At 35.2% G+C, this 24,084-nt stretch overlaps 1 protein-coding gene across 2 annotated transcripts in view; it reads left to right on the top strand.

The window, feature by feature from the left end:
* ITGBL1 (integrin subunit beta like 1) overlaps positions 1–24,084 on the top strand; it is a 260,806-nt gene that overhangs the window by 96,904 nt on the left and 139,818 nt on the right. For both annotated transcript variants that reach the window (XM_039473177.2, XM_039473178.2), the window contains exons 3-6: positions 7,267–7,413; positions 15,454–15,576; positions 19,492–19,632; positions 23,798–23,938. In XM_039473177.2, the coding sequence (XP_039329111.1) occupies positions 7,267–7,413; positions 15,454–15,576; positions 19,492–19,632; positions 23,798–23,938 (552 nt within the window). The remainder of the gene's footprint in view (positions 1–7,266; positions 7,414–15,453; positions 15,577–19,491; positions 19,633–23,797; positions 23,939–24,084) is intronic.

Here is a 24,084-nt window from a genome sequence, read left to right as displayed (position 1 = left end):
GCATAACTGAATACACTGGAAAATAGGACACAAAACAGGTTTTGGGAATTTACATATTTGAACAAAGCAAATGGGTTTTAGCTGGCAGAGTCAACTAACTGTTCAAATTAAAATACCTCTGTTTCAAGGTTAACATGAGGCTGCAGCAGTGGTACAAATATCCTTTCTTCTCTATATGATAAAATTGTTGCTAATAGTAATTGTGAAAAGATAATTATTAATCAAAATTTAATTTGCTTCTTAGTCTTAAAACAAGTAAAAAGGTATATAGAATATTACATTTCACTTTTAAAAGATGTTACAAAATTCAGTTAAATAATTTATACATGAATAAAAAATTGCACTTACGTCAAACGTTACACATTACATCCCTCTGCGTGCTGTTTTAGAATTAAAAAAAAAAACATTCCAAGTGGTTAAAAAGACAAATGAAAGTAACTCAAGTTATCATTTTTTTGTGTGTTTACAATCTCTGAGCTAGAATTGTTTATTTCCAATATACATGTAAATACAGGGCCGTGTAGCATCACAGGTGTTGGGGATGTGAGCTCTAATTATTCTTTACCCTTGATGAATTTATTTGCAAAGTGGCTATAAGATTCTGGTTTCCACTTAGGGATGTAGAAAGTTACAAAGTGTGATTCCCATTCTTACGTTGAAGAAAAGTGGGACAAATTAAGAATCCCCATGTGTTTCTGAATTCATCCAAGATCTGAAGTCACGGGAAAAGCAACTGGCCCCAAATCTGGAGTTAGACAGGCAGATGAAGGGAGAGACAGAAGTAAGCTCAGGCTTAGCTGGGTAGACACCATTAGGCGCTGAGAAGGGTGGTGGGAAAGTTTTTAGTGGCCAAGTGTGCCCTGGTGAATGATAATGAAACCTCCAGGTGCTAAAGAATTAAGAGAGTCCACACCCTCTTCAGATTTTTACCTACAAACCTCACTGAGCTCTCACAGAAAAGACTGGAGGATGCTTTTTAAAACAGATCCATGAAGTGGGCAACTCAGGAAGAGAGTAGCAACTCTTCCAGGATGGTCATGAAACTATCCAGACATTTGGTACTCATTTTCCTTATAAAACAAAATCTTTCACTTTTGAGGGAATGGTAATAAATCTTCTTGCTCTTAGGGTGATTGTGATTATCCATGGCAGCTATGGGAAGGAAACAAACATAAATAAATGAAAGCTCGACATAGATAAATAAGAAAGAAAACATATCACACAAAAACAAAGAGGTGGACTTATCATATTCAAATTACCGAACACAAAAAACAAACAGAAATTCTTTCAGGCAGTTACAGAAAAAGTAACATTATATGCAGAGGAACAAAGATAATAATGACACGGGACTTCCTGTCAGAAACCATGCAAGCTTGGGGAAAATGGAGTGATGTCTTTGAAGACCTGAAAGAAATACATGGCAGCATTGAATTCTATAACCAGCAAAAGTATATTCAAAAAATGAAAACAGTTAAGGATTTTTATGAGGATATTTATTGCAGCAGACCTACTCTAAAGAAATGTAAAGGAAGTTCTTTAGACAAAAGGAGTATGATGCTTAAGAAACTTGAATCTACATAAAGAAATGAAGAGCAATGAAATAAATTATAATAGCCTTATAGTTTTATTTTTAGTTGCTCTAAAAACAACTGACTGTCTAAAACAAAATTAATGGCAGTAGATTGTTAATAGGAAACGTATGTGTGTTTATGCAAAGCTAAAATGACACAAAGAATGACAGGAAAGAGCTGGGAATTTAATATTTTAAGTTTCTAAAATTATATGTAAACTGGTATAATATTATTTGAATATAGACTCTGGTTGATTAAAGATGTGTAATGTACACAATAGGACAACCACTAAAAATTAAAGTATAAAAATAGTAGAGGAAATAAAAAAATAATGATTAATGAAAGAGAAAGCAGAATAACAAAAGGAAAAAAGAACTGATAAAGCAAATAAAAATTGCTTAGAAAATTGGTAGATTTATATCCAGCAATGTAAAAAAATCATGTTAAATGTGATCTCTTTAATCTCACCAGTTAAAAGATAGAGATTGTCAGATTATATAAAAAAGTGAGACATGACTAATTTATAAGAAATCAGTTTAAAGATAAGACATTGACAGGTGAAATATAAATAAATAGGAAAGGTATTCTGTGCAAACACCTGTCAAATGAAAGTGGGATTAACTATACTGACATTAGACAAGGTAGGCTTTAGGACCAGAAATAATATCCAGGATAAAGAGAGATATTACACATTGAAATAGTGGTAATTATGTCCTAAGTTAAAAATGCTAAAGGTATATACACTTAATAAAGCATTTCAAAATACATAAATTTTAAAAATGACAGACTGAAAGGAAAAAAAATCCACAATTGTAGTCGATATTAATACTCCTTCCTCATAGTTGAAAGAACAAGTATATGGAAAATTAGTGAAGATACAGAAAACGAACAAAACCATTACCAGCTTGACCAAATTGACATTTATAGAGCAGCAGAAGATAGAGTCTTAAAATGCGCAAAGAAAATTAAACAAGATAGATCATCTTCTGGGTCATAATATAAGCCTTCAGAAATTTCAAAGAAACTGTATTATCAAATAATAATGTGATCAAACTAGAAATTAAAGAAATAGAGCTGAAAAAAATTAAACAGCACACTTCTACATAACCTGTAGGTCAACAGGAAATCTAAAGCACTGTTAAAAATACTTAGAACTGAATGAAAATAAAAATATAATGTATCAAAAATTTGTGGAAAGCAGCTAACATAGTACTTGGAGAAAAATACACAGAATTAAATGTTGACATTAGAACAGAATAAGTGTTTAAAATTAATTTACACTTCTACCCTAGAAAATAGAAAAAGAAGACCTACTTAAATCCAAAGATAGGAGAAGGGAGAAAATAATAATGATTAGAGAAAAAAAATTAGTGAAATTGAAAAGAGAAAAACAAGAAAGAAAATTAACAATACCAAAAGCTGATTATTTGAAAATAACAATAAAATTGATTTATTTTTAAGGAGACTGATCAAGAAAAATATAGGACATACAAATATTACCAGCATCAGCATGAAATAACATACATAATATCCAACACTATGCATGTTAAAAAAGATAGTAAGCTTATGATACTGGCAAGTCTATGCCTGTAAGTTCAGGAACTTAAATAAAATGGGCCAATTCCTTGAAAGACACAATCTGCCAAATTCAATCAAAAATAAATAACTTGAATAGCCCAATATTGGTCAAACAAAGTGAATCATAAACATTTGTAAAAAGGAATATTCTAGGCTCTGATGATTTTACTTGCAAATTCTACCAAACTATTAAGGATAAAATAGTACTGATTCTATACAACTTCTTCCAAAAACTAGGAGATTAGAGAATGCATTTCAAATCATTTGATTAGGCCAACATTTTTCTTATACTAAAACTAGACAAATACCTTACAATAAACAAAACTTACATGCCAATATTACTTATAAACTTAGATCACCAAATCTTTAATAGAATATTAGCAAATGGAATCCAATATATAAAGAAATACATAAAAATAGAATACTTAACAACCTAATGAGGTATATCTCAAGATGCAAGGCTGGTACAACATTAAAAAAATGTATTTCACTATATTCACAGACTAAATATTGTTAAGATGACAATTCTCTCTACTTTTATCTATAGATTTAATGCAATCCCTATGAAAATCTGTGCAAGCTTTTTTTTGCAGATGTGAACGTACTGATTCTAAACTTTATATAGAAAATCATATGAACTACAAAAGCCAAAATAATTTTTAAAAACAACAAAGCTAGTGTTCTCAGAAGACTTGATTTCCACACTTACTATAAATTACAGTAATCAAAACTGTGGTAAGAGCAAAAGAATAAGCCTGGAGTTAGGCAAAGGTTTTTCAGGTAGATGCCACAAAAACAACTATTAAAGAAAAAACATGATGAATTTGATTTAATTAAGATCAAAACCATTTACTCTTCAAAAGATACTGTTAATAGAAAAAAAAGCACATTCCAAATTGGAATATTTGCAAATTACATTTGTGACAATGAACTTCTATCCAGGATATACATACATACATATATATGTATATATAAAAATTTATATATACATATATATGTATCCATGCATATGTAACATATATGTATCCATACATACATGTATCCATACATATATGCATATATAACAATACATACATATATATAATTATCCTGGATATGCATACATGTATATATATGTTGATATACATATATGTTTTATATATATACATATATATGACAATGAACTTGCATCCAGGATGAACATACAAATATATGTATATATAAATTTATAGACATATATATTATATCTAGAAATATGGGTATATATGTATGTGTATATGTATATATATAATTATGTTATATATATATTCATACATATAAAACTGAAATTTCAATGCAAAATTTGGGAAAAGAAGATAGATGTATTGCAAATAAGCCTATGAAAGGATATTCAATATCATCAGATCAGAGTTGTGCTCCCACAAAGCCAAGAAATGCCAAAGATGCCCTGCAACCACCAGTAACCGAGAGAGAGACACACACAATAGTTTCTCCCTCAGACCCTCTAGAACAAACCAACCTGATTTCAAGTACCAACCTTCATCTATGTGAGGGAATAAGTTTCTGTTTTTTTAAGCCACCAAATTTGTGGTACTTTGTTATGTAAGATTCAGGAAACTAATATATAACAAATAACATTCTTCTATTTTGAAAAATGGGTGTTTTTTGAAGCCATATTGACACTGTAATGGAGATGACCTTGCTACAATAACATAGCAACCTAATCCCCCGTGGTCTGCTAAAGCTCTGACTAACCTTAAAAAAATTATAAAAAATAGTCTGAATACGATTTTTTAAATATATATTTATCTTTAAACAAGGTTACACAGGCTATTTGATAATTCGTGACAGTCAGAAATCAATTCCTATTCAATGAGTTTTCCTAAAGGGAAGAAAATGAATCACGGAACCTTTACCAGACATAAAGCTTAGAAAGAAAAAAAAGGCAGATGACCCTGTCTGATACTAGCTGTGCCTTCCAAAGGTTGCTAAAGAAGAAGCTGAAAACATTTGACACACTGTTAGTCTAAGCATGCGCCTAAGATGCTAACACTGGTCACGAGAAAAGGGGCTTCCTAGCCAAAATTTTGCAAATTCTAAGCTAAATAAAATTAAAAATATTTTTATGATAGGACATATGAGGTTCATCAGTGTGCTGATATAGATCATGACATACTTAAACAGAATATAGCAGACTCTTTTCCATGTTTATTTTAACCTAGAATCTTCTGTGAAAACAGTTTCATGAAACTGAGCCTCTCACTTCAGGGGAGAAGCAACTTAGAATATTCCTTCTACTGATGCTTCATTGGGCCAGTTTGGAAGGGATGGGTCTCTATCTATTCTGTATACATTTTGTTTATTTTCAGCCATTCCTCTATTTTTAAGGCTCTCATCTTTAAAAAAAAGTTACCTTTGACTCATAAATTATTTCCCATCTCTACTGTGTATACTTTAGGATCTAAGATGTCCTATTCAATATAAAATTTAAAAAATCACACTGAGTAGTCTTTTATTCTTGATTCACCAGATCACCACTACCATAATGCTTTATCTTCTAAATCATTTCTACTTTCTTTACCATTGATATGAAGCCTATTTATTGGGGTAGAACCATAGAAAACAGCTGATATTCAACTTATGAAAGTGGCAATTTCATAAGCTTCAACCTAATACACTGATGTTATTAAAGAGTCAACATGGTTTCCACGATGGTTGCTTTATCAAAGAGCCTTAGCCAATGCAAAAATTTGGCTTAATGCTTTATAAATAGGCTACATGGTTGACAGGAGAGTTCGCTTGTGCTTATAAATGATACCAAGCTGGCCAAGATTGACAGTATCTTGTAGGGCCAGGCAGGAATGCAAAATGATGTAATCAATTTGACAGAGTAATGTGCACTGAATGGAATGAATTCCAATTAAGATACTTGCAAAGCTTTATTTATAACATAGAATAATTTATTTTATAAATGAAACAGAAATAGAAACTTAAACTTTTGTGGACTGGACCACATAAGGAGCAATTTTAAAGTCACAGCCAATCACAGATTCAGGTTCTGCTGATCATGCCCAAATGGGCAGCCTCCAAGCCATTCATACTGACCAACCATCTAGACCTCATCCCTTAGAGTTCAGCAACCATGTTGAATCAGATCAATTTCATTTCCTGTGGCCTATGACTTTCAGGCATTAAGACATAGTTCTTCTATGGTTACTCTTCTGTAACCCATTCAAAATCTGTTCAATTTTCAAGGGCCAGTTAACAGTCAAGAAAGTCCAGAGAGTCTCCCCTCTTACGTCTATAGGTCATAGACTGTATTGCTCAAATTAACTCTAGGTGACAATCACTTCTGGCTGACAATCACATCAGCTTCTTTGTTTATTAGGCTTGACTTTGAAGTCTGTAAGTTCTTTGAGGACAAGAACCAAGTACTGCACGTATTTTGCACTTCTGTCAGACTAATGTGCAATCAATAAAAACATTAGTAGGCTTCATCAAGCAGGACTTAATCACATTACTGATCACAGCAATGAAAACAACATGCATTAAAGTAAAATGAATATTGAGAATATTAAAGATTGAGAAATTTCTGTGAAGGTGAATGAATATGAAACAAAATAGATACATATTTTATATCAATATTGAAGTTGCTATTTAATATGTCCATAACTTTAAGTACATATTAATTTGAGTAACTATAAGGCTGGTGTTTAGTTTAGGAGAGTTTCATGTAAGAACCCTTACTCAAAGTTTGTGGTTTAATGTGTTATATAAGATATAGTTAAGTAGAAATATTTTTTGCTAGACTTCTGTGTCTTAAATACTGAGATGCTGGATAGAATATTTTTTCAGTGCTGAATTTTTTGACCATGTGATTTATTAGGCTTTTTATGTATTATCCTAATATCTTTAGAAATTAATGTTTTTATAATCATTTATCAGTTGATTATTGAAATAAAGTTCTTATAGTCCATTGCATTGTATATAATAGCATTACTCCTCAGCCACTGTGACATACATGAGTTTAAATTTATTATAGCTCAGTCCCAAATCAGTGTCACTGTTAGTATGTGTTATAATAATGGTTATCTTTGGAAAACAATTTGAGTCTGACTAGATGTTGTTCAATCCCCAGGCCATGGTAAGTGTAACTGTGGCAAGTGCAAGTGTGACGAGGGATGGTATGGGGACGCTTGCCAGTACCCAACTAACTGTGACCTGACAAAGAAGAAAAGTAACCAAATGTGCAAGAATTCACAAGACATCATCTGCTCTAATGCAGGTAAGAAGTATACTCTGTGAAAATTATTTTCTTCTTCTTTCTTTTCTTTTCTTTCTTTTCCTACCTTTCTTCCTTCCTTCCTTCCTCCCCCTCCCCCTCCGCCTCCCGCTGCCGCTGCCTCTGCCTCTGCCTCTGCCTCTGCCTCTTCTTCTTCCTCTTCCTCTTCCTCTTCCTCTTCCTCTTCCTCTTCCTCCTCCTCCTCCTCCTCTTCCTCTTCTTCTTCTTCTTCTTCTTTCTTCTTTCTTCTTTCTTCTTTCTTCTTTCTTCTTTCTTCTTTCTTCTTTCTTCTTTCTTCTTCTTACTTTTTTCCTGTATGCATTGTGTTTTGAATACTCTGTGAAAATTCTTGAGTGTTGTTCTTAATGGAAATATGTGGGCATGGAAAAATGTCAAACCTCTGAGTGAGTCTACTTTTGAATATATTTTTTAGAAGTGAAATTCAGATAAATCAATAGAAAAAATGCCATCTTGCTGCGACTAGCAAGTTTAATACTTTCCAGCTGTTCCAAATGCCTCCTTCTAGCAGGATGTTCATTGGAAATAACCCCCCAAAAATGCTTCATGTAAATTGTGAGCCGTGATTTTGAATACTGGATTCAATCTCTTAAAAAGGATTTATATAAACTGACTTAATTATTTTCTGTTACAGACCAAGGGTGCTTTGAATTTTTACCTTCACAAAATAGAATGAAATATTTTAAATTTGATAGAAGTTTCAGATATACTGGTTATAGAGCTCATTGACGGATACAGTCACAGCAAGATTTTTGTTGGATCAAAATATTTTTTTATTTCATTGAAGTTATTTGAAACCATTTTTTTCCAAATTATAGAGATGCTATTAAAATTGAGTAGAAAGTCATATAAAAGAGTTGCAGTTTAGGTTTCAATGGTATTTAGTGAGTGTCACTATCATTAAATATTTCTTTTTACATTTGAGCATGTGAAACCTCAAAATCAGTTCTTCTCAACCGTGGTTAAACATCAGCATCCCAAGGGGAATGTAATAAAATATCAGTTCTCATGTAGTACAGCAGAGCTCTGTTTTAATTGTTTTGATGTGTGGCCTAGACTTTTGTGGATTTTTTTTAAAGCTCTCTGGGTGATTTTAATATTGATCGAGTGTGTAACCCATTGCTCTAAATGCTACAGGTGAGCATTTGACTACATGAATGAGTATCTTTCCTCTTGAAGCTCACATTGCTGGTAGGGCCCATCTCTAACCAGAGCTGGGAATTTCCCACAGTCTGATTTCAACAAATTGCATGGTTTAAACTGAGCTCAGTAAAGGTGTTTTGCTGATAGGAATCAGGACTGTATCCAAAGTGAGGTGTGAGTGGATCAGTCAGCGATCATGAGAAATGGTCAGAGCAGTTAGGTTCCTTTCTGTGTTCATGGTGTCATGGTGTTCTCCTCATATTTCTCCAGCACTTCAGTCTTTCTTCTTAGTAGAATTTCTCTATTTCTAATTCATAACACCCACCCCTCCAAACACACACACACACACACACACACCATAGCCTCTTTCATCTTGAAAAAAATCATTCATTTCAAACTTATTTCAGTAACAAGATTTGAATTCTGTCTTGGGTTTGAAATCTATTTGGGGATGTACTTATTTATTGTTTGCAAATCCAGAATTTTTTAAGAACATTAAAATCAAATGTGGTAAAGATGTTTAATATTAAGGAATCTAAACATGTAATTCATTACACTGACATATCTTAAAGTAGAAAACATATAGAAGTGTTTCCATAGATGACAAAACATATTTGATTTTTCTGGGACATCTGTACTCTATCTAATTTTTTAAGCATGGATGCAATACCTTTATGTAATCTGTCATTCATAATCTGGCTTAGTCAAGTGACCCAATAATGTCCTCTATAGCACTTTCCTCTCCTTACAGGATACAATCTATGAAAAATGTTAAGTTTATATCTCTCTTCAGTCTTCTTTATTCTGGACCATTTCCACAGACTTTGGCTTTAGAGCATTGAAACTTGTGAAGAAAATTGTCACCATTTTATTAAAAAGAAAAGTGTACTTATTTTGGGTTTGTCTGATGCCTCCCCATTATTTGATTCATAATACACATTCTTAGGTAAAACACTAGAGAAATGGTTTTGTGTTCTTGAAATGTTCCATTTGGAAGCACGTGATGTCCATCTCCTCATATTGGTGATGTCAGTTTTGATGAGCTGGTCCAGGTGTTGTCTGGTGTCTCAGCTGTGTTATTTCTCACTTACTCTATTCACAAAAGTGCATTCGATGAGGAAACACTTTAAAATCATATATGTATCACATTCCTCACTAAAATTACCCTAGATTTATCCTCCATTGATGACAATCACTTAACACAGTATTGGCAATGATGATTAGAAAATGATGATTTATGAACTTTAACATTCTCTCTGAATTGACTAGTTGGCACTCAGTGTTCCATCACAAACAAGAATTAGCTCTCATTTACCAGTTATTTGATATTTCATTTACTTAGTGATTTATTATCATCTAGAAGCACAATTCTTATTTCAGTGATTTGTTATTCATTTCTGTACATAATTATTCTGGTGCACAGAGTTTTTCAGATTAGGTATTAGAGCCCATCAGGCTAGCTTTTGTGTTATTGCGACATGCCTCCCTTGTTTATTTGTTTTGTTTTTGCAATTATTTACTTGTTGGTGTAATAACATATTCCAGGGTCATACTGGACCTTCACTGTACCTTTGAAATCAGTTGCCTATCCAAAGAGCCCTGATTCCTGTTAGTGAAAATCATATTTGAATAAAAATTGTGAGCACTAGGGATGCTTATTTCCACTGAAGTGTATTCGCTTCTTGGGCCTTTCTGCAAACAGGCTCGTGTCAAAAAGGTAGATTGAAGCACAGTACAATTTTTATTTTATCTGAGCAAACAATGATTCATGAATCAGGCAGCTCCAGATCAGAAGTGGTTCAGGAGCTTCACTGAGGCAATGTGAGTGGGAGGCTTTTATAGGATGAACAGAAAAAGAAAGCAAAGAAAAACAGTTGGTTGGTTAACGTTATACAGTTGCTTTATTTGATCTATCCTGTTGGAAAGTCCCTAGTTATATAATTATAAGTTTGTTGGTTGCTTCTGACTGATAGAGCTTAAGTTCTGTTTTTCTTCAATGTAGACATTTACAAGAAATAACTTAAGGTAAGTTTCGCTTATTTTTATATATCAGGCAAGGTTAGGATCAATTATGAGACCTAACTGGCTTAGTCTACTCAGGGAATTTTTAGGTCTTATTTCCATTTTTATTTATTTTGACACTAGTAAACATATGCCTGTGTATGTATACACAAATACCTATGCACATACCAGCGCAGATATGCATGAACACATGCACATACATGCATATTTTAGAAATCATGGATCTACAACAGTACATCTAATTTCAGTCCATCCTTGGAGAATCGCTTGTTGTTTTCCCCATTCCGTATTTGCGTGTTCCATTTTCTCAGTGAGAACCCTGGCTCCCAACATCACCAACATATATACTTATTTGCTTAATCCTATACTGCATTTCTAGTTACTTTTATAAGTGCTACAGACACACCACTAGACAAAGCAAATCTACCAAAAGAGATCAGGATTTGCAGTCCACCCCTCTCCACTCTCCAGCTGTCACTGTACTTTTGTCATGCCCAATATTGGGGTATGTAGTCAAATGCTGTTTGTAAGTTATCAGATTTCTTTTCTTCTCTTTTAGTGTGGTGATGGTACTCATTTGAAATACAATTTAGCTTATTTATTTCAGATCACTTTCAATTTTTAGGTTTTAGAATCCCTTTCCATCTGTATTAATTAATATATTTTATAATATATAGAACACTAACATACTTCTAAAAGTCAAAACTATGCAGAAAAGCATACTGAGAGAATCCTCACTCTCTTCATCAAATCTAGCACCATGCTTACCCTCAGCTTGCAGATAACCAACTTTCTTGCTTTCTGCCCTCTTTGCGCATGCGTTTCTTTTTGTGTAAAGGTACATAGACATATTTGTGTGTTACTGTTTTTCATTTTTTTTCTGCAAAAATAATCATGCATTCCAAGTGTTCTTTTGCACTCTGCTTTTACCACTCAACATAATCTCCTGTAATTCACTCCAAATCAGTTCATAGAAATCCTTCTTGTTATTTTTTCAAAAACATCGGACTGGATTCTATGTATGCAATGTAATTTATCCAATCTATCCCTTATGTTTGATCATTTAGACAGGTGCCAATGTTTTGGATTGTAAATAATACTGCACAGAATGATCTGTTGCAAGCATATTTTTATATTTTTGGAGGTGTATATTCAAGGTAAATTACTAGAAATGCAGTTGGCCAAAAGATTACATTTATATTCAGTGTTACATTTAATCTTTTCCATCTAATTTACTCTTGTATAAGTATCTAAGCCTTTCATGTTTACTTTGGCAATCTCATTCTCACCTGTTTTATTTTAATACTCACTTCCACCATCTGAATTCAGGACCACGTCCCCCAAATTGCAATAGCCTATGGAGTCTTTCTACTAATCTTTCCCTTTCATATCGCAATGTGGTTTTCTGAAGTTGTCTGGAGCAGAAGGCGAAGAGGAGTTAAATGGATTGGGGAATGGGACTGGAGGGCAGGATGAGACAGAGCTGGGGACCAAGGCATTTTGGAAGCTAACTTTGTGGGAAATCTAGAAGGGTGAGGTCCAATGTGCAGAGCAGGATGAGGCCCTAGCGCCATTGCACAGGGGTGCGGGCTGGTGTATATGTCTGGTCGGTCATCCTAGAAAGAGTGAGGTCTATTGGGCACTGTGAAGAATCAGAGCTAAAATACTAGTGTAAGGCAGAAGACCAATCCTAAAGGCTGAGTTAACTGGCAACCGAAAGAGAAGCCGTGTGCATGAGCACAGGAGTCTGGAGCTTTTGCCTGGGCACCCATATGCCATGTCTTAGAGGCTCAGTTGTGAATCCTGCTTGATGGGTGAGACAGGAAGTCTCTGAGCTGTTGTAAACTTCCCACATCAGCCAGGAATGGTTTAGAGGTGTGGATGAGAGAGAGCTGCCTGTGGGGGACTTCAGTGAGGAGTCGTAGATTTCAGAGGCAGAGGCTGTTGCTTCCCATCTTTTCTGAAAAAACTTCCCCATACACAGCCCTAACCAAGTGAGTTTCTGCTCTCACGTTATAGATGAGAGGCCCATATTATATATGGTTACACATACTATATCATATGGATTTATATTTGTATTTATAAAACAAAACATGACACAAAGGCTTTTGCAATAGACTTGTGGCAACTGCTATACAAAACGTATTGATAAGGTATCTCTTTTTTCTGCTCTGTGATCTACTTAACTTTAAGCATCTCATTATTTTCTATAGCACCTAGTTCCTTGCCAATAACATAGATAGATAACAAGAAAGCTTAATGGTTGGATATGTGGGTGGCTGGGAGACAGAATGAATAAATGTGAAAATGAAAAAGAAGGATAATAATTAGAGAACAAAAACTATATGAAGCAATAGCATGAATTATAGCTTAGATTTCAAATTACTTTTATGAATTGAGATAGCTTTTAGAAAAAAAATAAAAGAAAATTAAGTTTAATAACAGGAAAATTCTCATGAGTATTTGCAAAGTAAAAAAATAAACTCAAGTTCTGCAAAATCACCATTTATATGTAACTGTGCGAGAAAAATTTATAGATAATAGTTGCAAGTGTTCTAGGTAACAGAATCAGAGAGAGGATATGAAAACAAGGATATTGTCAGCATCCATAAATATATTTCCTGGAGAAAATGTTTGGAAATATGACTAATATACTCTGTATCTTGATGAGATAAGAGGAAGAACCCTGAATCTTCTCGAGTCCTATGAACTAGATTCAGCAGTGCTTCTAGAAACATGACTGGGGACATATTCATTGCTTGGTCCTGGCAGCAGTTCTATGAAGCAGAGATTATTTGCTTATAAGGAATCTGGGAATTAGAAATGAAAGCAGTGCCCTAAAAAATGCATAGCTCATGAGGATTAAAACTCTGAGGCCAGGTGTGGTGGCTCATGCCTGTAATCCCAGCACTTTGGGAGGCTGAGGCAAGCTGATCACAAGGTCAGAAGTTTTAGATCAGCCTGACCAACATGGCAAAACACCGTGTCTCCCAAAAATAACAAAATTAGCCTGGCGTGGTGGTGTGCACCTGTAATTCCAGCTACTTGGGAGGCTGAGGCAGGAGAATCACTTGAACCCGGGAGATGGAGGTTGCAGTGAGCTGAGGTCACATCACTGCACTTTAGCCTGGGTGACAGAGTGAGAATCCATCTCAAAAAGTAAAAACAAAACAAAACAAACAAACAAACAAACAAACAAAAAACAGACTCTGAATTCAGCTACAGCTCCACCTTAGTTACAAGTTCATGCTCTTTCTAATACATCACATATAGATTTGCCAATATCTAGTAATTCAACCCAAATTATCAACAGCATCTTTGGTTCCTCCCCATCCTTCACCCTTTACACTCAGTCACCAAATGCCTTCTACTCTTTCTCCTAAAAATATCCCCAAATGTGTTTGTTTCTTTATAAACTCATCGCTTCATGTGTCTAGCCACTGACTTCATTCCTGCAGACAAATCTAACAGCCTTTCAACTTATTTCCTTGTATCCACTTTTGCCTCATTTCAGTTCATTCTCCATATGACAACCAGAGTAATCTGGTTGAAAATCATACCTGATCACTGGACTCCATTGCTTCTGTGTCTTCCAATTATTGTTGGATTAAAGCTGGAAATCTTTAACATGACCTATAAGACTTCCATGAACTGCACCTCGAGTTGCTTTCTTCATTTCATTCCACTTTTCACACTGTTCTGTATACCTCAAACCCATGTGATGTTTTCTCTTCACCTCCTCTATTCTCGCTGAGCCCGTCTATTGTCTCGTGGTGGAAGTGAGCCTCTTCGCCATCTCACTTCTCTTAGCTATGCTTTTTCACTTGGCCTCAGCTACTTCCTCAGGGACTGTGACTTTGACTTCCTTGTCTCAGTTAAATCCCCTTGCTATGTGCTTCTGCAACACTTTGCACTTCTGTATTTATTTTATCGCATTGTTTTTTACTCATATAAAACTCTGAGAGGAAGGTTATGGCTGATGTCGTCCCTGTTGGATTTTCAGAGTCCAGGGTGGTTTCTCGTGGTGATCAAGTCTCAGTAGAGACATGTTGATGGCTATGATGAACATTGAAACTCAAAATATATACATGAAAAAGGAAGTTTCTCAAGTGGGCATTCTATCTCTCAATATTATTTGAATGCAATATTAATATTGGTGAATGCAATATTAATATTGGTGAAATTACTTATGGGGGATGCGGTAGAATCTTCAGACTTGGATGACTATGTGGCTTGTAGTAGACCAGATGACTACAGTACCTTTCTAATTCTGAGTTCCCCTGAGAATCTGGTAAGGATTCCTAGGAATCCATGCCTAAGGAAATCCACTCTGGTCCCATTATTATAAGGACATGTGTATCAGCACAAGTTAATGCTGAGGAGGGGAAATTATCAGGGGCATATATGATTTTTACTTATGCATTTGACAATAAATGATTTCCACAAATATTTATTACATAAATAGTATGTTCAAACATTGTGCAAAGCATTGAATAAATACTGGCGAGGAAGATAAGCAAGGTTTCTTTTCTTACAAAGTTTAGATTTTTCTGCTTTATTTCACATCAGACCCAGGTGTGATCAAAAGACATTTGGGCATTGGTTGGATGGCTATGTGTAAAGTAGCTCTGCACTAGAAGCAGTCAAATTTACCTTCAATAAATGATTAGAGGTCAATAATAATAGCTGCATGATATAAAATACAATTGCCATGCTAAAATAACCTCGAGAAAGAATAGCATGCCCTTTACCTCATCAGACACACAGAAATACCTAATCGAAATATTAGAGATGGTATAAAAATTCATTAATTGTAATTTTATATGCATATAACAATCTTTTTTTGTTTTATTGATTTAGGTACATGTCACTGTGGCAGGTGTAAGTGTGATAATTCAGATGGAAGTGGACTTGTGTATGGTAAATTTTGCGAGTGTGATGATAGAGAATGCATAGATGATGAAACGGAAGAAATATGTGGAGGTATGTATATTGACTCTAGAAATTAAAAAAAGTATCTGGTTTTTCACCTATTTCATTGTTCCTCTATCTATACATCAATTTCTGTGCTAGATGTACTAATTCAATTTAAACCTAGGTTTATCTGGAAAATATTTCACATAAGGAAGGTGAGACTGTGACCTTAAGGGTAGACTAGTACTTTGTAAATGCAAAGCCAAATTGTCCCCAGAGGAGAGCTGTGTCATTCTGGCAAGAGGCCGACTGCATAGTTCTGAAGTAGTCCCGGTGGAATACCATCTCCTCTGCTCACCTTAGCCACTTTTATTCTTCTTTCTCCTTCTCTTTTAAGTGTGTGTTTTCATTTCTTTCTTTTTCGCTTTCTGAAACATGAACCTTTCGATAGTCTCATGTCCTACTGGGGACACTGAAGGTCAACAAGATTATTGGCCTAGAGCGGGCGTCCCCAAACTATGGCCCGCGGGCCGCATGCGGCCCCCTGAGGCCATTTGTCCGCCCCCCCACCGCACTTCAGGAAGGGGCACCTCTTTCATTGGTGGTCAGTGAGAGGAGCACAGTATGTGGCGGCCCTCCAACAGTCTGAGGGATAGTGAACTGGCCCCCTGTGTAAAAAGTCTGGGGACGCCTGGCCTAGAGTTTACCTCCCCATCTCTGTCCCTGCATGTTTAGATAACATTTTCCTTTTCTAGTATCACCTTTCCTCCATTCATTTTTCTGTCGTGCCAGTTCTTGCATATTTGCTGGTGACAAATTCTATAATAATTACTTTACATTCATTATGTTTTGCCTCCTAATATCACTCTAGGGTAAGAATTATGTTTATCCACATAGACAGATTTGGAACCTGGGACTTGGATAAATTAGGTAATGAACCCGGGTTCAGTTCACCAATGATAGTAGAGTTTAGGCTCATGTCTGTGTGACGCCAAAGTCCGTGTTTCTAATGCTTCACCACTCACGACTGCATCAGTGCCTTGGAGCTCAGAGCTCCACAAGAGGAGTCTCTCTCTTCTGCTCACCAGCCTGCAAGCCTGTGCCCGCAGTTTCCATTTGCAACCCTGACTGGCACAGGAAAAGGAAAGTAGAAAGTAGTGAGAATTACTCGGTTTAGGTAAATTCTTCTCTGCTGTGATTAAACTTATATTTCACTCCTATCTGATGGGATTCCAGGGATGGAATACTGCTCTGCAGGCAGAAATGGTAGTTTTGGAAGTATTGTTTTTCTGGAAGAATTAGAGCCCAATGGGGCCAGGTGGAACCAGAGACCCCTGAGGAAGTGTGGCTAGCATATGACAAGCTTTTTCCTTTGTTTACATTTCTGTAGCTTCAATTCCTCTGAGTCATCCAAATATATTTATTTTAGGCCTGGTTGGCCCTTCCTCCTTGGTCTCCTGGCTACACAACCCACCTGGATAAAACAAACACCAAAATCTTATTTTCATTTTTCCAAGTCAATGACCTAAGCTAGATGCTGCTAAGACAATTCTCCCCTAAAGGGCTCAGTCCAAAAATAATTAGATCAGTTAGACAAATTCATCCACAAATATTATATATTTGTCCTCTAGATGTTTAGTTTCCAATTATTATAGATGAAGGAAAAAAAGAAAGGGAACATACTTTAGGGCCAGTCTGTGGTTTAGACACCACCAAGGCAGAGTCTATTTGCATGTATAAATAGAAAAATGTAACTTGAAACAACACAACAGAAACTATTTAACTTTCAACCTTTCTAGCTGTTATTTCCATTTGTTTGAGGCTTAAGCAATTTCATGGTGCAAAGTCTCTGACCAAGGACACCAGCACTCCAGTAAACACCCTCTGGGGGTGACATTGCCTGGGATTGTAAATCTTTCCATGTGTCATTCACATGAAACCAATCTGCTGAGAGATGGTTCTACAGTTCATTAGTGAAGCAGGACAAATAGAGATTTTCTTGCTCTATCAGTTTGCACAAAGCAAAGAATTATGTTTATTATCTGGAATGTGTGTTGTCCTAAAGCACACATTTTAATCTCAATTATTCAGATGTGTCTTGTTCAATATTTTTGTTTGAGTTATGTGGATATCTGTTTAATTTTCCATATCTGCATACAGGTATATTGTTCCATAATTTTTGCTTCCTTATTTACCTCTAACTCGAAAGTTTCTTAGTAAAACCCTAATTCAATACTGAATTGTAGAAATATTTAAAGAATTTGGAGGTGAGAAATAGAGATTTTTGATCATTTGTTAACATAGTAATCCTTACATATGTAACACCGTCTGTATAAATTTTCTGAAATTACAGAGAAAATAAATTCTGTAATCTAAAAAGGTGATTGAGTCTTACAAACATGACTCCTAAAGAAAGCAATCAGTATACATTATTGCTTTTTTTTTTTCAGTGTAATCATTGAGTTCTTAAGGCCTGTGATATATCACTAGGATGTGATTCAATTGTGTGTACGATTAGACACCATTTTAAGTTCATCAATAAAATATGTAGATTAAATCACTAAATCACTTGGCAGACTTTGTATTTGTTTAAGTAAACAAATTTAAAATTTAAATTCATTGTGGAAATGGTCATTGATTGTTAGGTTAAGAAGTGATTTTCTTTGAATATCTCAATTATAACTTATTTAGACAAAAAACATGGCACTGGGCCCCTGTCTCATTCTCTCTGTCTCACTATAGCACTCTTTCTGTTCATTGTTCATCTCTCTGTCTCTGTCTCTTGGAGGTATGCCTTCTTGATGGAAGTCTCATCTCCTGGACATGACTAGCATAGGAGACCAGAATATTCTGTTGTATTTCCTGCTTCTTATGTGAGTTTTACAGATCCTAATAATGTTCTTGCCATTGGCCAGAGATACCATAGCATTAGAATGATAAATATGCTTTGAAGATAATGAAAAGTAATCTCATAATCAGTTTTGTGTAGTCTTTTGGGGATTTTGGCTTTAAGAGACGAGGGATGGAAAGAACAAAAGACTTTAGCCGTAGACTGATAAAACACAAACTCCTGTAACACAAAGAGAATAGACTAAAAACAAAACGGGAACAAGGACATACATTTATACTTAGGTGGTATAATTACAAAGATGATATTTTGGGATAAATACCATCTTTGGGGAATTTGCAGAAGGATTGCTAGATATGGATGAGGAAAGCATTGATGTGATAATTTACTACAGATGGCTTGGAGGCAAGTGCAGATGGGCAGGTAAGAGGTTACACGGAGGTGGGAGCTGAAAGGAGGGCATCTGGACACAAAATGATGAGTGTCCTTACCTGTCATTTGTATCCTCTTGACAAGTAGAATGGGAATTTGATTGTGAAGCCAAGGGTCCATGGTGTTTTATTTGTCTAAATGATGATTAAACAGAGACTAGGCTGAAAACCTGTCTCTTTCACATGGTGGAACACAATAGCTTGTGAGACACAGCTGAGAGTTGAGGGAAAAGGTGAAATATTTCTTCTGCTTCAAAAAGTTGTTTGACCATTCATAATGTGGAGCTCAGTAAATATGCACCACTGGTTTCTCACTAGCTGATTTCAAATGAAATATTTTAATAACAAATTCAGGAAACGTCCTTAGAGTGAATGCTCACATCTATTTGGGTTCAATGCATGCATTTGAGATGGAAAAGTAACAGACTTTCATGGTCATTCATGTCATTTCTTTAAAAATACTTTTAATCACCTCCCTGTCTAGGCCGAGTTAAAGGGCACTTTGCTCTTTTTGTGTAATTAAGCAGGTATAAGCACAACTATGATGTGCTTGGAGAAAGCTGTATAATTTGATTATTTTGGGCAAGGGATGTAGAGCTTTGACATTATTTCAGAAGGCAAAAATGATCACAAAGAGATAGAAAGTTAATTCTGCTTGTGAAAGTTGCTTTTTTCCTCACTGTATAAAATTCATTTTGGGTGAAGGCCATGGGAAGTGTTACTGTGGAAACTGCTACTGCAAGGCTGGTTGGCATGGAGATAAATGTGAATTCCAGTGCGATATCACCCCCTGGGAAAGCAAGCGAAGATGCACGTCTCCAGATGGCAAAATCTGCAGTAACAGAGGTGTGTCATTCATACATGTTACTACGTAATGGGGAGGCAAACAAAGCTTTTAATTGTTAACGCTTCTTTTCTCTGTATTTCCTCTAGTGGGGAGGAAGTTATCTTCTAATCATTTACTTTGATATAAGTCAACATTTACTATTCCAACAGTCTTTTCTGTCTTGTATTTTATTAAGTAGAGAAGAAAAAGATAAGAAACTTGCTGTCATTCTTTAAGCTTCACTGAACAAACAGTTAACTTAGGGACTATAATTTCTTTGGCGGCCCTCCAGAAATAGCACAGTACAGATAAAAGGCAATTCTTGTAGATACTTCTGTTAAATGTCTCTTGACTAACAGAACCAACTACGGCATGAGCATCTAATTATCCAGAGAGCATTCAGAAAACACTCTTGTCTTAATTATGAGTAAATGGAAGGCTTGGTTGAAATGCAGAATTGATATGGACTAATTTAACTTTTGTATACAATAACAAAAATGTGATATGGAACACAATAGCTATGGAAAGTATGTATCCAATAGCCATATGAAATGTAGACTGACTTTACAAAGGAGTTTAACAAATACATTAATATTGCTAAACTGTAACTTAAAGGTAGTTAAGTAACTGTTGATATCAAATCAAACAGATTAAACATAGTTTTAAAATTCCTTGAAAATACTTAATTTTCCCTTTGCTGTAATGATAAAGAGGGCCATCCTAAACTTTTTATTGCCTATTCGATGAAATTAAAAAGTGAATATTCTTCTTCTTTAAAACTATAAAAATCTAGATAGCTGGAAAACTTTTTTTCATTTCTATAAATGAATGATGCATTTTAATAACCACAGCATACCATCTTTTAGAAATTGACATGGAGAAGTAAAATGTGCCACATTTCTTTACATAGAGAAAATAAATAAAAAAAATACAGGAACTTAGAGCAAAATCATAAAGTCCTCTCTTTATGGGAACTAAATCTTACTATATATCATTCTAATTTACCTTATGCTTTCTTTTCATATGTAAGGCTGTGTTTTCTGCATAAGTCCTTTTTATGCAGTGGGATTCACACTCACCTTTTGTAAGTATATGAAGCTTGAACTGTGGTACTGTGGAAAATGACTATTCAGCTGTCAACGAGACAGAGGTAGAAAATGGAATTGGTTGGGCTGTGGATTAAATCAGGTTCTGCAGCAGAGTTATGCTGGCTGTTGGAGACGCGTCCTTCAGAAACATACTCTAAGCCTCCTGCCTCCCACTTCCCTGTCCTGGAGCGTTCTGACCTGGAGATCTGGCAGAGGCAGAATGAGAAGCGGCTTGCCCAAGTGAGGCTCTCAGCTTCTGAGAATCAGGGATACTTGAAGATAGGGCAGAAGTGGGCGCTGAGATGAGTCATTTTTTTTTTAATTTTTCTTAAAAGATGATACTCCTGTCTACCTTGAAAGCATTTCTGTATCATTGCATCCCTAGGTAACAGAAAGACTCTGGTTCCCACACATACCTATCTTGCCTTCCTTTATCCCCACCTTCAAGGGCCAAAAAAACCAATGTTGCAGACACAACTGTTAACAGAACAAATGTCGTCCATTGCTCACCTGGTTACTGAGTTTCGTATTGGACCCCTTTAATACGTGGCTGAGAAGCTGCTGCTTTGTCACATCTGTGTGGCTCCTGGTCCCTGTTCCTCCTGACCAAACCCATTTATCCTATTATGAAAGCAATGCATATCCATTTTCAAAAATCTAAATACTAAAGTAGAGTACACAGAAAAATAAGAAAATGGCCCATAAGCCTAACATCCAGGTATAACCTCCTTTTACATTTTGGTACATGAGCATTCAGTCTGTATTTATTTATTAAAATTCACTTGTGTGGCTGCCCTATCCCTGTATTTCCTTCTTACTAAAGAAAAAAAAAATAGAATCATACTGTACATGCTGATTTGTAATTTTACACTTTTATTTCATGATATATGTTGCTTATTTTTCCATGTTTATGGAGCAAAAACCTAAATATTACTCAGTGATTGCATTGTAGTCCATAATATGTGTGTACCATTACTGCGCTCATTCTCCATTGATCAATATTTTGGTCACTAGTAGTTTTTTTAAAATGTCAATACAACTATATTTTATATTTCTGAACACATACTTACATGTACTTTTTCTTTCTGTTGGGTACATTAACTAAAGTGAGCTATAAAGCTAAATAATAACACTGATATAAAAAGTATCCCATCTCTACTAAAAAACACAAAAATTAGCTGAGCATGGTGGTGCATGCCTGTAGTCCCAGCTACGTGGGAGGCTCAGGCAGGAGAATTGCTTGAACCCGGGAGGCGGAAGTTACAGTGAGCCAAGATCGTGCCACTGCACTCCAGCCTGGTGACAGAGCAAGACTCTGTCTCAAAAAAAAAAAAAAAAAAAAAAAAGTGCATATTGTAAAATCACTACCCAGAAAGTTGTACCATTTCGTGTATCACTTCAGAGCAAGAAAATGTCCATTGTCCCACACCTTTAACAAGTTTGTATTCAAGCAATATTTTTCACCTCTGACAATCTGACATACAAAATAATTGCCAATCACAATTGTTTTGAAGATCTCCCACTGCTACCTGCCCAGGAGTAGTCAGTTGAGTGATGAACATTTTTCACGTTTATCGTAATTTCTGTATGAAATTCCCTTTTGTTCTTTGCTTTTGTCTATTTCAGATTGGGAATATTAATCCTTTTTATATAGAATCCTAAGACTTATTTATATGTTTTTGAAAGCGTTCTTTGTCTTTTTAAATTGTTTTATTTTATTTTATTTATTTTATTTTTATTGCATTTTAGGTTTTGGGGTACATGTGAAGAACATGCAAGATTGTTGCATAGGTACACACATGGCAGTGTGGTTTGCTGCCTTCCGTCCCCTCACCTGTATCTGTCATTTCTCCCCATGCTGTCTCTTCCCACCTCCTTTTACATTTTAAAAATAATTTATTGAATTACTGTGTGAATACCAAAAAAAGTCTACATAATCATTCAGCTCTTTGAATTTTTACTAACTGAACACAGCCAGGTAAACAAGTCTCAGATTAAGAAACAGATTAACTACTTGTTTCACCTTTATCAGTCTTTTTTTTTTTTCATAGTATTTTGTTTCCAACCAAAATTTTCAACTTTTAAGGAAGTTTTCAATTTCCTTTTTTAGTAATTGTGCTTTGGAGGTTTTGAACAAAAAGTTTAATTTTTATTCTGTGGTTTTGTTTTGTACATTTAAATCTTTAATCCTAATTGTGTTTTGGTAGTTTTGAATAAAAAGAGTTTAATTCATATTCTATGGTTATATTTTGTACAATTAACTCTTTAATCCAACTGATACTTATTTTGATGTAAGAGGTAAGAAAAGGATTTAACTTTATGTTTCTATCAAATGATTAGCTGGTTGCCCTAAAGACAGTGACTGATAATCCACACAAAGTAAATATGATTTACAGTTGGGCATTTCCCTCTGCAATTCTGCAACTGACCAAGTTTATATCTCTCAATCTGACCTCCTCTGTAATCTGGGCTCGTCTGATCTAGCAAACCTTACTTCTTAGTCTTTTCTTAACATGCACTGGAGGGACCCTATGCCCATCCCCACCCTTCTTTGCTTAGTCTTCTTTCCTTGACCTTCCCTTAGTTCTGCCACCAATGTCCCCTAGGACATTTCCTCTAATTCCTATATCTCCAGTCCATCCACTGCTAATTACTCCAACTCTCCTTGATCTTCTCCTCCAAATGCTTATAGCATTCATGTCTTAGTTTACAAAATTTTCGCACATTGCTTTTAGTGTTTGCTCATTTTTCTTTCTAATTAGCTTTCCTTTTGCCAAATAGACTGCAAGCTTCTTGAGGGAAGGGATTATAACCTATATAAATTGTTTTACTATTATCTTTGAAGGAAACTAACACAATACTAATGACACATTCCACCAACTCACATATTTGTAGGCACAGATAAAAACTTGTTTTATTTATTAAGGAATCTCTACTATCAATATCAGATGGTGTTTTTCCTTTTTAGAATATTTTTATCTGAATATATGTGTTTTTTAAGTACAAAGGAAGCAACAGAAAATGATAAGCAATATGTGAAATGCTTTCTTTCATGTTTTCTTGACTGGATTCTTTTAAAATTCTTCTTCCCACCCAGGGACTTGTGTGTGTGGTGAATGTTCCTGCCACGATGTTGATCCGACTGGGGACTGGGGAGATATTCACGGGGACACCTGTGAGTGTGACGAAAGGGACTGCAGAGCTGTCTACGACCGATATTCTGATGACTTCTGTTCAGGTAAGGGCTCTTTCAATTCCTGTTTTTCTGGAGGGGGAGGTGGAGATTGTTAACGGATAAAAGAAAAGCAATTAGAAAGAATAAATAAGATCTACTATTTGATAGCATGATAGGGTAACTATAGTCAATAACTTAATTGTGCATTT

This window comes from Saimiri boliviensis, chromosome 16, assembly GCF_048565385.1.
Source record: "Saimiri boliviensis isolate mSaiBol1 chromosome 16, mSaiBol1.pri, whole genome shotgun sequence".
In the NCBI taxonomy this organism is placed as follows: Eukaryota; Metazoa; Chordata; class Mammalia; order Primates; family Cebidae; genus Saimiri; species Saimiri boliviensis.
The sequence above is the reverse complement of the archived record's forward strand: the minus strand, read 5'-3'. Positions and strand labels throughout refer to the sequence as shown.